The sequence below is a fragment of the Triturus cristatus genome, chromosome 5_1, assembly GCF_964204655.1.
Source record: "Triturus cristatus chromosome 5_1, aTriCri1.1, whole genome shotgun sequence".
Taxonomy (NCBI): domain Eukaryota; kingdom Metazoa; phylum Chordata; class Amphibia; order Caudata; family Salamandridae; genus Triturus; species Triturus cristatus.
Window position 1 is genome coordinate 68,266,354 of NC_140587.1, and position 15,799 is coordinate 68,282,152.

Genomic DNA, 15,799 nt, shown 5'->3' on the forward strand with positions numbered 1-15,799 from the left:
GGTATGTGACATATTAGCCATAGCTGCTGACCTCGGAGCCGGGGAGCCAGGTTCGAGTCTCGGTGTCAGCTCAATGTCCTCAGATTCTGGGTGCATCATTTAATCTCCCTGTGCCCACCAATGATGAATGTGGTGTTAACTGATGCTCAAGTACCGTTGTTTATGATTAAGTGTGGGTGCTGAACACCGGAAAACACCTGCTCGAATTATGCACTGCCTTACCACCTGAAAGAGTAAACAATTTAACTCCAACAGAAATATAATCAGACCAGCACTAGGAGGAGGTGAATGTGAAGCTTTGGAAAGGTTAATTAGCAGTTAATGTCCTAATGGTGACTTAAACATTTAAATATGGAACCAGTCTGGGTGGACAGAGGCCATGAACCATGCAGCACTGCTAGAAGGGTCTGCAAGGATAGGCTGTGAGGTTGAAAGAGCCATGGCATTAACTTTGAACAATGTCTAAATTAATATCTGCAACAACTTGAGTGATGACAAAAACTTACCATAAGCTTTGCCAGCAGGTTCATTTTCAATAGATGATTCAGGCGTCGGTGACGCTGAACGTACCCCGTAGTAGTAGGTGCTGGTATCAACTGCTGGGGCAAAGATATCAGTCAGTAAAAGTTAGACATACATGTGGCAACATTTCCCGTAGGTGAATGCATGTGACATTCATGTGACAGTGTATCAAATATTTGCAATTAATGGGACATTCATCTGACAACACATCTTGTATTCTGAATCCATAGAACATTCACATGACAATTTATGTCACGGGGCATTTATGTGACATCATAACTTTTATGTGGTTCAAGAGCCATCCATGCCAGAGCGGGACATTGAGCCGAAATTACGTGATAATAATTTCAAAGCATGTGAATTCCATCTAAGAGCAGACCATGCCTCCACATTTATAGGATATTCATGTGAAATCATAGATAGTATCGGTAACCATACTCAATAACATCTTCATGTAATAACATTCCCATTGATCCTTAGAAACAAAATAGCCTTGGGCTGCTTGGAAAGCTCTTCCTGAGCAGCTATATCGGCAGACAAAACATTGTGATACAAAAATATTGTGATGCAGAAATATTATTGTCAAGAACGTTGGGCCTGATTCACAATGGTAAACGTACCTCTGCTAACCAGAAACCGAATCTCTAACACTATTCATACCTTCTCATTGTGAATAGCAAACAATAGTAAACTTACACAAAAGAGTAAGTTTCCAGTTGTAAATCAGGGAAACAGTTTTTTTAAGTAATGTTTTTAATTTTGTTTTCAACGATATATTGGCAAAAGGTATCATTTTAAAATTATGCTAATGTGATTTAGTTCATATATTTTTATGTGTTACTATTTTTTGTATAATTGTTCTTACTTTTTTTAAATATTGTTTGTAATATTAAGTGATTTAGAATGTTTTTTATGTAATTGCTAATAGCAATTTCTAATGTCACAGTGGGTTGTTGGGTTTGCAGGGTGATATTGTGAGAAGTTAATTTAGTAATAATTATTTTTAAGTAAGTATGTGATTTATATTAACTAAGTTCTTTATGAAATACTGATTTATTTTAAGTGCGGGTTGCTAGGTTTGTTTGGGTATAGTATGGGAAGTTAATTAAGTAATAAGCAAATAATATTCAAACATTGATTACTTATTCATTATTTAATTGAATATTGATTATGCAAAATGTGTAATCATTATATATTTCAGTTATACTTTTAAGTGTGGGCTGCTGATTTTAAAGGGGTATACAGTGGAAAGTTAATTAACAAATACTGTATTAACTATTCATGATAAATGTATTAGTAATTATTAAGTTGATAATTTATTATGTTCATTATCTAATACTGATTTATATTAGTTATATTTTAATTGCGGGTTGCTACTTTTGTAGGGGCATATGTTTTGAAGTATATTGAGTAATAAATAAACAACTATTAATTATCAATATATTACACTCAGTGTATTATTAATTATGTAAATTAAGAATTATTAGTGGCATTATTAATGATATCCTTGATTATCAATTATGTATATTGTGTTATACTTATTTCTTTTACTTATATTTAAGGTGTGGGCTCCTAGGTATATAGGGGTATAAGGTGGGGACGTATTTAAGCAGTAATTAAATAACATTTTTAATTGATAATTAATTATTAAATTTTTCATTAATCATGTGAATTGATTAATTATTTTTTTAATTAATATATATATTTTGTATGTTAACGAATAAGATTTATTTCTAAATGAATAGGGTTGTTCAAATATGGAATGTTTTTGAATTGAGTACTTTCTTAATGTTTAACACTTGCCCTACTGTTGTACAGACTGGAGTGGGAATCGTACATTTTATCCTTCTCAAGTCCCACTATTTCTCTACTGTTGCACAGACTGGAGTGGGAATAGTAATCTTACCTCTCTGAAGTCCAACGCTTTCCCTACTGTTGTACAGACTGGAGTGGGAATAGTAATCTTACCTCTCTGAAGTCCAACGCTTTCCCTACTGTTGCACAGGCTCGAGGTGAAATAGTGAATCTTACCCCTCTGAAGTCCAACACTTCCCCTACTGTTGCACTGTTTGGGGTGGGAATAATAAATGTAACCACTCTTAAGTATTACACTTTCCCTATTGTTGCATAAACTGGACTGGGAGCACTGGGAGCCAAACCGCCCATGCACATTTGAAGGCATAACCAGTGATGCCCAGCAGGGCTTGGTCTGAGGCCAGACCCTGCTCCTAACATGCTAGGTTAGGACAACACCACTTCGAGGACTGGCAAAGCCATATTTTTATTTATTTCTCTGAACATGTTAAGGTTTGCTGACCCCATTAGTGTTTGTTAACTTTGTGCAAGTTTTGCCTCTTGCTCTAGATGTTTGCAGCCATGGATACCAGCCTATGGCACTTGTCATGGGTGCGTTCATCCCTTGCATCTTTTGAGGGCCTTTGAACTGGTTTCAGATTGACAGAAGCAGATGGAACATCAGCATAGGCCCAGGATGCTTGCTGAGGGTTTGCGGCCCTGGCCCATGAAGTTCGTTCTTGGTTTGTGACCCCCTAGCCAGACTACATAGATCTCAGGGGCTGCACTGAGAGCCGCAAATGCAGACTCAGGCCCCAAAAAAGCAGAGCAAAATCATTATTTCTATTTCTATTCATTATTTATACTTCAGAACCACCATCATGTCCTTGTCGCTCTTGGCGTATTCACCTCATAAGTGCCCTCCTAGTTTTTTTTTTCACAATGTCAGGACCAAGATCCCACAGACCTCGTAATTGCAGCCTCAACATTTTTCCTGAACTTACTACCAGCTAAAAACAGTTTTGGTTGTCTTAATACCTTTGGCACAGTTCAATGAATCTGCATGAAATGTTCCCCAATAAAATTATCCATTTGGGTTTGGCATGGCACATTTTGAACATCCATTAGGTGGGGGAGTCATTTTTCCAGTTTCTGGATTTGACTGAGGCTGTGTTGACTTTGGAACTGCCTGAAGCTAGCACAAGTCCTGCTACAACAAGTCCAACTTGCAGTGCAATAATGCCCAGTGAACAGATGCCCTCAAGAAAGCCTGGAAGGGAGGAAAAAAACAAAGAAGTGAAACAAACTTACACATGTAGATGGAAGAAGAGGTTTTGGAGAACAGATCAGGAGTTGATAGAAAGATGAGATGCTAAAACTAAAATAGAGTACAGAAGAATCCTGAATCAGAAAAAATGCTGGAGAGACTTGCAAATGTTTCTTGAGTCTCAGGAAAGCCCTGATTAAAACAGCTATGAGACAAAGTTCTAAATCATGAGGGAAGGAATGGAGTGAAAAAAAAAAGATTTCTGCATTGTGGCATACCATAACAAATGTGAAGTGACATTAGAGGAAGTATCCGAGCCATCCTAGATGGTGAAGCAGCCATAGGAATCAAACATCATAGGAAGTGCAGGAACAATTATAATCCACTGCACCCACCACATTGCTTTGGGAATGATGATAAAATCTAGCTCAGCTATTTTCTGGGAAACTATGAAACAAAGAAGGAGCACTCCAGAACATAAGTACATCTGCAGCCAGCAGGGGCTAGTCACTATGCCCAGAAACATTCATATACTTCCAATGGACTCAGATACTTACGGTCGGTAAAACACTAACTTCTCCCTTCCATCTCAAATCATCTCCCCAACCTAGGGTTGCATGATTAGAACAGCTCATTCACTGAACTGATCAAACCTGTCACTCTACCCGCTAGTACCCGTACTGAGATATTTTTATTAGAAAAACAGTGGTTTACTAGGTTTTTTAACCCCTTCAGTGCCCGCCCCTTTCCCCGCCCTGTGCCAGCCATTTCATTAGCGGGCGGGGTTTATGACGAGCTGGTCTCGTCATGGGCACAGCGCAACCGCGGCCCATGACGAGACCAGCTCGTCATGGGCATTGAAGAGGTTAAGCCCTGTAATAAACATAGTGGCATTCGGTTGTCTTCGTAAAAGACCAAGGGGCATATTCTCAAGGACTCATCGCCCATTTAGCTGCACTTTTCCGACACGAATGTGGAGATAGATTTATCACCCTATTCACAAGCCTGCGCTAACAACCGACATTGTCAGTTTACTTGCCGCTAAAAACATCGCCAAGGCTGACAGTGACAACTAACGCTAATCATATGCAGAGTAGGCATTCCCGTGCAAAAACTCACCATAACACCACTTCGCGAGATTCTCAACGACCAGACAGATCGGCGATGTGGTCCAAAAACAGGCAATAAGGCACGTTAGCAGCAGGGACTTAAGACTTGCTTTTTTCTGGTCTTAAGTAGGGCGAAAACCTGCAGTAGAAAGGGAGCCCAGCCCAGAGCCACATCTGAAGACCAACAGATGCCATGGAGCTACTAATCATGCAGGTTGGAAATCCAAGAGGGCCACAACACCCACCACCCCCACCCCCAGGACCACTCCCCCCTGACTACCACCAAGGCAGCGCAGAACAAGACAGCAGACCTTCCGAAAACGCACCAGCCTCAGAGATTTAACGCCAGAGGATGTAATTGCCCACTACAGGCTCAAAAGGACAACCATCCTCTGCATCTTGACCAGCATTGCCCACAGGCTGATGGTACCAACACAGCGGACAACCAACACCCCTCCGTAGACAAAGCTTGATTTGATTTGATTTGAAAAAAGTTTTATATAGCGCTGGCTAGACCCGGAGGTATCAGAGCGCTGTACATGAGGATCAGTGAGTTACAGGTTACAAAAATAACATCAGTTACAGTTACAAAAAATTCTTATGACTGTATCTCAGTTGCAATTATAAGAAATTACATCAGTTACAGTTACAAGTATAGGCATAGGAGAAGAACATGAGATGCACAATAAGAAAAGGTTATTAGCGCGTAGTATATCCAAGACAACACATTTTATGAGGAATGGAAGGAAAAGGGGGAAAGGTAAACAGGGGAAGGAATGCTGATAGAGTCAGGTAGACCAGAAGGGGTAAAGTATTTCAGGGGAGACAAAGCAGTCAGAGTAAAAACAGAAACAGACAGACAAGTCTGTGAAGAACCGTTAAAAACAATGTCCGATGTCCGGCTGGGTAGGTGACAGCTGAGGGGTGAACCAAAGCCAGACTCCTCTATAGCTGCAAAAGTCAGCTCCACTGGGCAACGGCCAATGATTCTCCGGCTCCGCAAATCGTTAGCGCTGGCTAGACCCGGGGGTAAAAAGCGCTTTACATAAGGAAGTTAAAACATTAAAACAGTGGTTACAAATTTACAATTAGATTCTGGACACGAAAATCAGGACCCAAAAACACCAAGAAGATCTGGGAGTCCACATGAAGGAGACAGGAGCGGAGAAAACGATGAGACAAATGCCCGAAGTCCGGCAGGGTAGGTGACGGCCACAGCGGTGTGCCAGTGCCAATCTCCCCTATAGCTGTCGGCGCAGCTCCACCGGGAATTGGCTAAGTGGATTCTGGCTGTGCTGCACTTGTTGGCCTGTGGTACCTTCCAACCAACAACTGCCAGAGTCAGAGGAGTCTCACAGCCAGCCCTATCAAAGTTCCTCACACCTGTCTTAGATGCCATCATCAGCTTGATACCACAGCATCTTCACTTCCCCCACACTGCACAGGAACAGCTGGAAACCAAGCAAGGCTTCCACGCCATAGCTGGCTTCCTGCACGTGTTGGGGGCAATTGACTGCTCACATGTCCTACTTGTGCCCCTGCTGACACTGCACACAATTACTGCAACAGAAAGCATACGCATTCCATAAATGGGCAGGCAATAGTGGACCACCGGGGACTGTTCACCAATGTCGTCACCAACTTCCCAGCAGTGTGCATGATTCCTACATCTTCGGACAGTCCATCATCAACCAGCGCTTTCAGGATGGCACCTATGGAAATAAACTGCTCATTGGTAAGTACCAACAGAACACACCACAACACACACCTCAACTCCACGACAATACAACTCACAACTGTGGGAATGCACACGTAACAAAATCACATACAACATGCCAACCAACATGTCCACCTACCAGACACGACAACACAAGTAACTGTGGTAATAGGGGCAAACATGTAGACAAACCATCCCCAAAAGCATAGCCCCTCAGCCACACAATTGCAGAATGTGGGGAGAGGTGAGAACCAAGAATGTGCGAAGGAGGCAATGGACCCATGAATAAGAATGTACACAATGCCAAGTGTGTGCTGGATAGTCTTGAGTATGAAGAGCACAGACATGTCCATGTGGACATATAGTGCTGGTGTTTGTAGTGCTGTGGACAGTGGACGTAACCATGTTACCTCAGGCAGTGGGGAAGACCTTGGATATGCAGTTATGCCACCCCCCCCCTGTAAGCGTAAGCGTAGTAGGCTGGGCCGGCATACGCCAGTCCAGCGTAGGACTGTGAATAAATAGCCCGGGCCTCTGGGCATGGTTCACTTCCTGGATGGCCACCTGTTAGACCTGACACCATTGGCTTGAGTCTCCCTTCCATTTTTTCGCTGTGCCTCCTCTGTTTTTTCTGGTGATAGATGCTCTGGGCGCTGCGCCACTGCCATTCAGTGCCGCAGCGCGGATGCTCCCTGTGTAAAGATGACATATGAATTGATGTATCCCTGATTGGCTTATTTGGTCTACCTGTTAGTCCCTAGTAATGTGGCCTTTGTGTGCCCAGGGCTGGTAAACCAAATGCTGCTGGTGGGCCTGCAGCGCTGGTTTGCGCCACCCACAGAAGCAGCTTGTAAAGTGTGTCTCAGACCAGCCACTGCAGTGTCTGTGTGCAGTCTAGAACTGCCATCTTGGCTGTGAAGTGCACCCACTTCCCAGCCCCTGAACATTCCCTTGTCATCATGTAAGCCACCCCTATGGTAGGGTGCATTGTATGTGTAAGGTAGGACATGCTCTGATGTATGTAGCATGTCCTGGTAGTGAATTACACCCAATTTCGTTTTTCACTACTGTAAGGCTACCTGTTCTCCATAGGCCAGAATGGGAGGTTTGGCTATTACATTCTATAGTCCTAACTGACCCATAGAACATGGTAGAAAAACGAATTTAGTATGCCTGAGCTCAGAATATCAAAATACATCTTTTAGTGAAGTTTATTTTCATATTCTGTGTTTGAAAATACCACTTTTAGAAAGTAGGTATTTTCTTGCCTAAGTCTTCCAGTGTACTCTGCTGTTATGTGTATTGGCTGTCTGGTTTTGGGGGGACAGGGCAGGCTGAGTCAGACCTGGGTTGAATAGAGAGATCTGCATTGGAGTATGGGGAGGAGTAGCTCCTGGACCTGAATAGGGCTGTGCCTGGCACGAGGAACGTCAAGAAATCCGTTGCACGAGTGCCGCTGAGGGCTCGCTGACCAAATCATCGCCCGCACGTTTGCGGGCCTCGAAATCATCGCTATCGCCTGTTTGCGAACCGCCACAGCCGAGCAGCGTCAAGAAATCCGTTGCACGGCTGCCGCTGACCAAATCCTCGCCCCTCACGTTTGCAAGCCTCGAAATCATTGCTATCGCCCATTTGCGAGCCGCTGCAGCCGAAGAGCGCTCAAAAATCCATTGCGATGCTGCCGCTGAGTGCTCGCTGACCTGATCATCGCCCCGCACGTTCGCGGGCCTCGAAACCATCGCTAAGGTCCGTTTGCGAGCCGCCGCGACCAAGAGCGTGAGGAAAAACATTGCTATCACGCCGTAACGGCATTTAGTGGATTATTGACACCAACATCTAGGAACTGTGAGTAAAAGGGTCGCAGAGACCACTGCCCTGAATTGAACTTTGCATTCCCCATTTGAACTATTTTTACAGCATCAAGAGAGTATTATTTTTGTACAGTATTGTGGCTTCCTCGTTATTTGGTCTTGTGATTTGCCTATATATGAAGATAACTATTTTTGATAACTACCTGTGTTGTGTCCCTTTGTAGTGTTCCTCACTGTATTACTGTGCATGGTCCTAGATGCTTAACACACTGACTCTGAGATTAGCCTAACTGCTCATGCTACGTTACCACAGGGTGGAGCAGGGGTTCTCAAAGGGGTGCAACCCTTCACTCTGACTTAGAAGGGTCCCTGCTTGGACAGTGGCCATCCACTGCCAACCAGAGGCCCCCATTTCTAACATTGGTGGTCAGCGGTGGGGATCTGGACTTGCGTTTATGACCGCATACAGTAATTATAGTGTATACTACTAGTGAGTGCAGACCATAACGTACCACATACATATTTGAGGATTATTTTTTGGGAGTCTATTTTTGATTAGGAGTGCCAGTTATTGATACAATGGCCAAGCCCAGAGTCGTTGACCCAGAAGAGTTCTCCTGGGAAGAGGAGAAGATAGATACCTACACTTCCAAGGAGCTCAAACTTTTTTGTGAGAAATTTACAGGAAAGAAAAGTTTTGCAAGGCACTGAAGGCCTGGCTAGCAGCCTGGGATGCCCCTAGGAATATGGGAGAGCCTGTGGTGGAGGAAGAAAATGTGGATGAAGTGATTGATGTAGTAGGTGATAAAGTGATTTCCAGCCCGGGCACGAGTGTGTCGGCGAGGGGTCTGTCCCCAGAGGAGTTGGAGGACAGGGAATGAGAGAGACACCATAATATGGAGATGGATACGATGAAACTAGAAGATCAGAGGGAGAGAGACCTTGAGAACAAGAAGCTAGAGTTTGAAATTATGAAAATTAAGCTTGAGCATGAGAGAGCATTGAGGGAGCTGGAGATTAAGGCAAAGAGTGGAGAGACCTCCAGTCTCTCTGGTGGCAGCATACCAGTAGTACAGACAGAGAGCAGAGTATACATTCCTAAAGAAGTTATTAAAGATTTCCACAAGAGTGAGGATATTGGGCAATGGTTTGCCGCTTATGAAATAGCCATGGTGTCCCACCGGGTCCCTGAGAAGGATTGGGGAGTGGGGTTGTGGGGACGGTTTGTGAGTGAGGGGAGTGACACCTTGTTAGATCTGCCCCCAGAAAGGGGAATGGTTTATGAACACATGAAAGAAGCGCTGATGACCTGCTATGGGTTGATCCCTGAGATGTACAGACAAAGGTTTAGGTCCTGTAAGAAGTTGGAAGGTACCACATGGGTGGACTATGTGTCCTTTTTTTCAGAGCAATGGAATGCTGGGTAAAGGGTAGCAAATTAGAAACTTTTGAGCAACTGTATGATTTGATTGCATGGGAGCATCTATCTGATAACTGTTTTCCTGAGCTACGCCAGCACCTCATTGATTGCAGGCTGACTAACCCTAGGAAGCTTGCTGAGGAGGCGGACCGCTGGGTCAGCACCAGGGTTCACCAGGGTCCAATGGGAGACTTCGCCAGAGGTAGGCAGAGAAGTGGGGGAACAGGGGTCAACCAAGGGAGTTCCACCGAGGGCCCCAAAGTAATGCCCAAGGGAACCAAGCAGTGGTGTCCCAGCCTCCCCAAGAAAGGAAGCCAATGCCCCCGACAGGTAGGCCTGTTCACAGGGGGCCCCCTTGTTGTTATCATTGTGGCCAAGTGGGCCACCCGTCCTTTGATGCCCAGTGTCCTCAGAGGGCTACTGCTGCACCGCCCCCGTGCGCCACCCCACCAGATGCCTAGTGTAGCCTTGGAAGGAGAAGAGATGGATGCCCAAGAGGGGTGGGACCCTGTACAGTTAACCCTTGTCTCCCTAGGAGACTGCGAGATGGTACCTAAAACTGCACTGCCTGACAACACTAAGAAATACAGGCAGTGGGTGACCATCAATGGCCATAAAGTGGAAGCTCTCAGGGACACAGGAGCCAGTATAACTGCTGTCAGCTCCCGGTTGGTGTCCCAAGAGCAGATTATTCCCCATGCATTCGGCCCAGTAGTGTCAGCCGACAACTCAGAGAGCCAATGTGAGGTGACTCAGGTTCCCTCCGAGTGGGGGGGGGGGGTCTCAGGAACTCTTCAGGTAGCTGTGAGGCCCGCCATGCCTGTAGACTGTCAGATGGGCAACGATTTGGAGAAGTTCCCATGGGCTACGGTGGAGAGGAGTTCTCACTTGGAAATGCTGGGTCTGCCTGAATGGGCGTGTGCCACCACTCGTTCCATGGCAGCCAAAAAGGGTGTTGAGAAAAGTCTGGAGCCTGAAAGTATGGCCCAAATCCCTGCCTTAGAGAGAAGGAGCGGGCCGCGGGAAACCAGCCCCCTTAGTTCCCACGGCCCAGGAAGGAGCAGACAGTGAGCGGGATGCCCTGGAGCCTATCGGGGAGCCAAGCACCGACCTGGGGGGCCTGCCTGAGCTGACCCATTGGCAGCAGGAGGGGGGGCCCACCAGGGAGGACTTTTGTGAGCAGCAGAAAATCTGCCCTTCTCTTGAGGGTATGCGGCGTCAGGCTGCAGCCCAGGCAGCAGGTGATATGTCTGGTTCGCATCTGATCTATTGGGAGAAAAGTCTCCTGTACAGTGAACCTAAGGCTGCTGAGCCGGGGTCGGCCCATGTGCTGGTGGTACCCGAGTGCTTCAGAGCCTTCCTACTGGGGTTGGCTCATGACATTCCGTTGGCAGGACATCTGGGGCAGACAAAGACCTTTGAGAGGCTGGTCACCCACTTCTATTGGCCCCAGATGCGCAAACGTACAGATACTTATCGCAGGACCTGTGAGACTTGCCAGGCAAGTGGGAAGAGTGGGGGGAAGATCAAGGCCCCACTCCAGCCCTTTCCAGTTGTGAGTAACCCATTTGAGCGAGTGGGAATTGACATTGTGGGGCCTCTGGACCCCAAGACAGCCATGGGCAACAGGTACATCCTGGTCTTGGTGGACCATGCCACCCGGTACCCTGAAGCCATCACGCTCAGGACAGTGATGGCCCCTGTGGTGGGACGTGCACTGATGGGGATCTTCACCCATGTGGGGTTCCCCAGAGAGGTGGTGTCTGACAGGGGGACCAACTTCATCTCCCAGTACATGAAGTCTCTGTGGGAGGAGCGTGGGGTAACTTATAAGTTCACTACTCCTTACCACCCCCAAGGAAATGGCCTGGTTGAAAGGTTCAACCGGACCTTGAAAGGTATGATTATGGGCCTAGAGGAGCCCCTGAGGCGTAAGTGGGATGTCCTCTTGCCATGCCTGTTGTTCGCCTACCGTGAGGTGCCTCAGAAGTCCTTAGGTTTCAGCCCCTTTGAACTACTCTATGGTCACCCGGTCAGAGGGCCTCTGAGTCTGGTCAGGGAAGGCTGGGAGCAATCTCCCAGGAAACCTCCCCAAGACGTATTTAGCTACATCTTAGCCTTCAAGAACCAGACTCCACGTTTCAGAAAGATTGCTGAGGCAAATCTGGAAGCCAGCCAGGAGGAGATGAAACGTTGGCATGACCAGAATGCCACTCTGGTCGAGTTTCAACCTGGTCAGCATGTTTGGGTACTGGCCCCAGTGGAGCCCTGTGCGCTCCAAGATAAGTGGACCGGTCCATTTGAGGTGGTGGAGCGCAAAAGTCAAGGTAATTACTTGGTGGATTTTCAGTCGCCCAGGAACCCCCTGCGGGTCCTGCATGTGAACCGCCTGAAGCCCCACTTTGCGAGGTCTGAAGTGGGCATGTTGCTTGCCACAGATGCTGGAATGGAGGAGGAGAGTTAGCCTCTTCCTGACCTCCTGTGCGCAGAAGAGAAGGATGGGTCAGTTGAGGGTGTGGTCCTCTCCACCACACTGACCCCTGAGCAGCATAGAGATTGTCACCAGCTGTTGGGACAATTCTCAGATTTGTTTTCGCTAGTGCCTGGTGTCACTGACTGGTGCGTCCATGAGGTAGACACCGGGGACAGCCCCCCTGTCAATCATAAGGCTTACCGAGTGTCTGACAGGGTCAGGGCCTACATTAAGGAGGAAGTCTCCAAAATGTTGGCCTTAGGGGTGATTGAGTCCTCTAGCAGCCCTTGGTCCAGCCCAGTGGTCTTGGTACCAAAAGCTGCCGCGCCTGGTGAGGCCCCTGAACTAAGGTTCTGTGTGGACTACCGAGGTCTCAATTCGGTCACAAGGACCAACACACACCCCATCCCCAGAGCAGATGAGCTCATTAATCGGCTAGGTGCTGCCCGGTACCTCAGCACGTTTGATCTGACGTCTGGGTACTGGCAGATCGCCTTGACTGATGGGGCAAAGGAGAGGTCAGCATTCTCCACACCAGATGGGCAGTACCAGTTCCGTGTGATGCCCTTTGGGATGAAGAATGCCCCTGCCACCTTTCAGAGGTTGGTCAACCAGGTGTTTGCTGGGCTGGAGGATTTCAGTGCCGCCTACCTGGACGACATTGCAGTGTTCAGTTTTTCCTGGGAGGATCACTTGCGCCACCTCTAACAAGTGTTGATGGCGCTGCGCAGAGCAGGCCTCACAATCAAGGCCAGTAAGAGGGTTCTGTGGTGTACCTAGAACACCAAGTGGGGAGTGGCCAGGTGGCACCCCTACAGCCCAAGATTGAGACCATCCTGGCTTGGGAGCCCCCAAGGACCCAGACGCAGGTGAGGGAATTCTTAGGACTCACGGGGTACTACAGGAGGTTTGTCAAGGGGTATGGCAATATTGTTGCACCCTTGACTGAGCGGACTTCCAAGAAGCGGCCAAAGATTGTGAACTGGACTGACACTGGTCAGAAAGCTTTTGATGCCCTCAAGACTGCCATGTGTACAGCGCCCGTACTCCAGGCACCCAACTTTGCTAAAGAATTTATTGTCCAGACAGACGCTTCAGAGCATGGGGTGGGGGCTGTTCTGTCACAGATCAATGAGGAGGGACTAGACAAACCTGTAGCCTTCATCAGTAGGAGGTTACTGCCACGGGAACAGAGGTGGAGTGCAATTGAGCGGGAAGCATTTGCTGTGATCTGGGCGCTGAAGAAGCTGAGACCATACCTGTTTGGGACTCACTTCCGGGTTCAGACAGACCACAGGCCCCTCAGATGGTTGATGCAAATGAGGGGTGAGAATCCCAAGTTGTTGAGGTGGTCCATTTCCCTACAGGGGACGGACTTTACGGTGGAACATCGCCCTGGTACAGAGCACGCCAATGCTGACGGTCTGTCCAGATTTTTCCGCCTTAGTGATGAGAACTTCCCAGGGGATGGGTAGTTCTCCCCACATTTCAGCTGGGGGGGACACGTGTTAGACCTGGCACCATTGGTGTGAGTCTCCCTTCCATTTTTTCGCTGTGCCTCCTCTGTTTTTTCTGGTGATAGATGCTCTGGGCGCTGCGCCACTGCCATTCAGTGCCGCAGCACGGATGCTCCCTGTGTAAAGATGACATATGAATTGATGTATCCCTGATTGGCTTATTTGGTCTACCTGTTAGTCCTTAGTAATGTGGCCTGTGTGTGCCCAGGGCTGGTAAACCAAATGCTGCTGGTGGGCCTGCAGCGCTGGTTTGCGCCACCCACAGAAGCAGCTTGTAAAGTGTGTCTCAGACCTGCCACTGCGGTGTCTGTGTGCAGTCTAGAACTGCCATCTTGGTTGTGAAGTGCACCCACTTCCCAGCCCCTGAACCTTCCCTTGTCATCATGTAAGCCACCCCTATGGTAGGGTGCATTGTATGTGTAAGGTAGGACATGCTCTGATGTGTGTAGTATTTCCTGGTAGTGAATTACACCCAATTTCGTTTTTCACTACTGTAAGGCTACCTGTTCTCCATAGGCCAGAATGGGAGGTTTGGCTATTACATTCCTAACTGACCCATAGAACATGGTAGAAAAACGAATTTAGTATGCCTGAGCTCAGAATATCAAAATACACCTTTTAGTGAAGTTTATTTTTATATTCTGTTTTTGACAATACCACTTTTAGAAAGTAGGTATTTTCTTGCCTACGCCTTCCAGTGTACTCTGCTGTTATGTGTATTGGCTGTCTGGTTTTGGAGAGACAGGGCAGGCTGAGTCAGACCTGGGTTGAATAGAGAGATCTGCATTGGAGTATGGGGAGGGGTTGCTCCTGGACCTGTATAGGGCTGTGCCTGGCAAGGTGAATGCTGGCTCCACCTCCCACTGTGCCTCTGATGGCAGACCCCCTCTTTCTGAAAGGAAGGATGCAGCCTGGTAAACAAAGTGCTCCAGGGCTGGGCAGAACTGGTTCTGGCTGGGTTCAGTGACTTGTAGCTTCTGAGAACAACGACTTTTGGGGTATAAATATCTGTGCTGAAACCCCTACAATTTGTATTGCCCCTGGATCTCAAGGCCAACCTCTGTCCGTGGAACTGAAGGAAAACTGCAGGAGAGGTCTGTCCTTGTGCTGTGTGCTGTTCCCTGGATTGGCCTGCAGTAGTTGTCCCTGGACTGGAAAGAAGAGGGAAAAGGAGCTGTAAGAGAATTTTTTAATCTTGAACCTGCAATCACCCAAGGGCTAGAGAGAGAACTAGCCTCCTGACTGAAGTCTCAGGCCCAGTAGACTTCATTTCGTCGCTAAAGCCTGTTAGCGAGCCGCCGCAGCCGAGGAGCGTCAAGAAATCCGTTGCACGGGTGCCGCTGAGGGCTCGCTGACCAAATCATCGCCCACACATTTGTGGGCCGCAAAATCATCGCTATCGCCTGTTTGCGAACCGCCACAGCCGAGGAGCGGCAAGAAATCCATTGCATGGCTGCCGCTGACCAAATCATCGCCCCTCACGTTTGCGGGCCTCTAAAATCATTGCTATCGCCCGTTTGCGAGCCGCCGCAGCCGAAGAGCGCTCAAAAATCCATTGCGCTGCTGCCGCTGAGTGCTCGCTGACCTGATCATCGCCCCGCACGTTTGCGGGCCTCTAAACCATCGCTAAGGTCCAATTGCGAGCCGCCGCGACCAAGAGCGTGAGGAAAAACATCGCTATCACGCCGTAGCGGCATTTTGTGGATTATTGACACCAACATCCAGGAACAGTGAGTAAAAGGGTCGCAGAGACCACTGCCCTGAAGTGAACTTTGCATTCCCCATTTGAACTATTTTTACAGCATCAAGAGAGTATTATTTTTGTACAGTATTGTGGCTTCCTCGTTATTTGGTCTTGTGATAAGCCTATATATAAAGATAACTATTTTTGATAGCTACCTGTGTTGTGTCCCTTTGTAGTGTTCCTCACTGTATTACTGTGTATGATCCTAGATGCTTAACACACTGACTCTGAGATTAGCCTAACTGCTCATGCTACGTTACCACAGGGTGGAGCAGGGGTTGTCAAAGGGGTGCAGCCCTTCACTTGACTTAGAAAGAAGGGTACCTGCTTGGACAGTGGCCATCCATTGCCAACCAGAGACCCCCATTTCTAACACCACCAAACTAACTACTGTGTGTGTCTCTGTGTCCGCCATATCCTGACCA

General features: G+C 47.5%; 1 protein-coding gene across 1 annotated transcript in view; it reads right to left on the minus strand.

The window, feature by feature from the left end:
• The window catches only part of LOC146830199 (lymphocyte antigen 6E-like), a 236,622-nt gene that overhangs the window by 39,557 nt on the left and 181,266 nt on the right, over window positions 1-15,799 (minus strand). Inside the window, exon 3 of the mRNA XM_085604424.1 lies at window positions 507-596. Coding sequence (XP_085460550.1) covers window positions 507-596 — 90 coding nt within the window. The remainder of the gene's footprint in view (window positions 1-506; window positions 597-15,799) is intronic.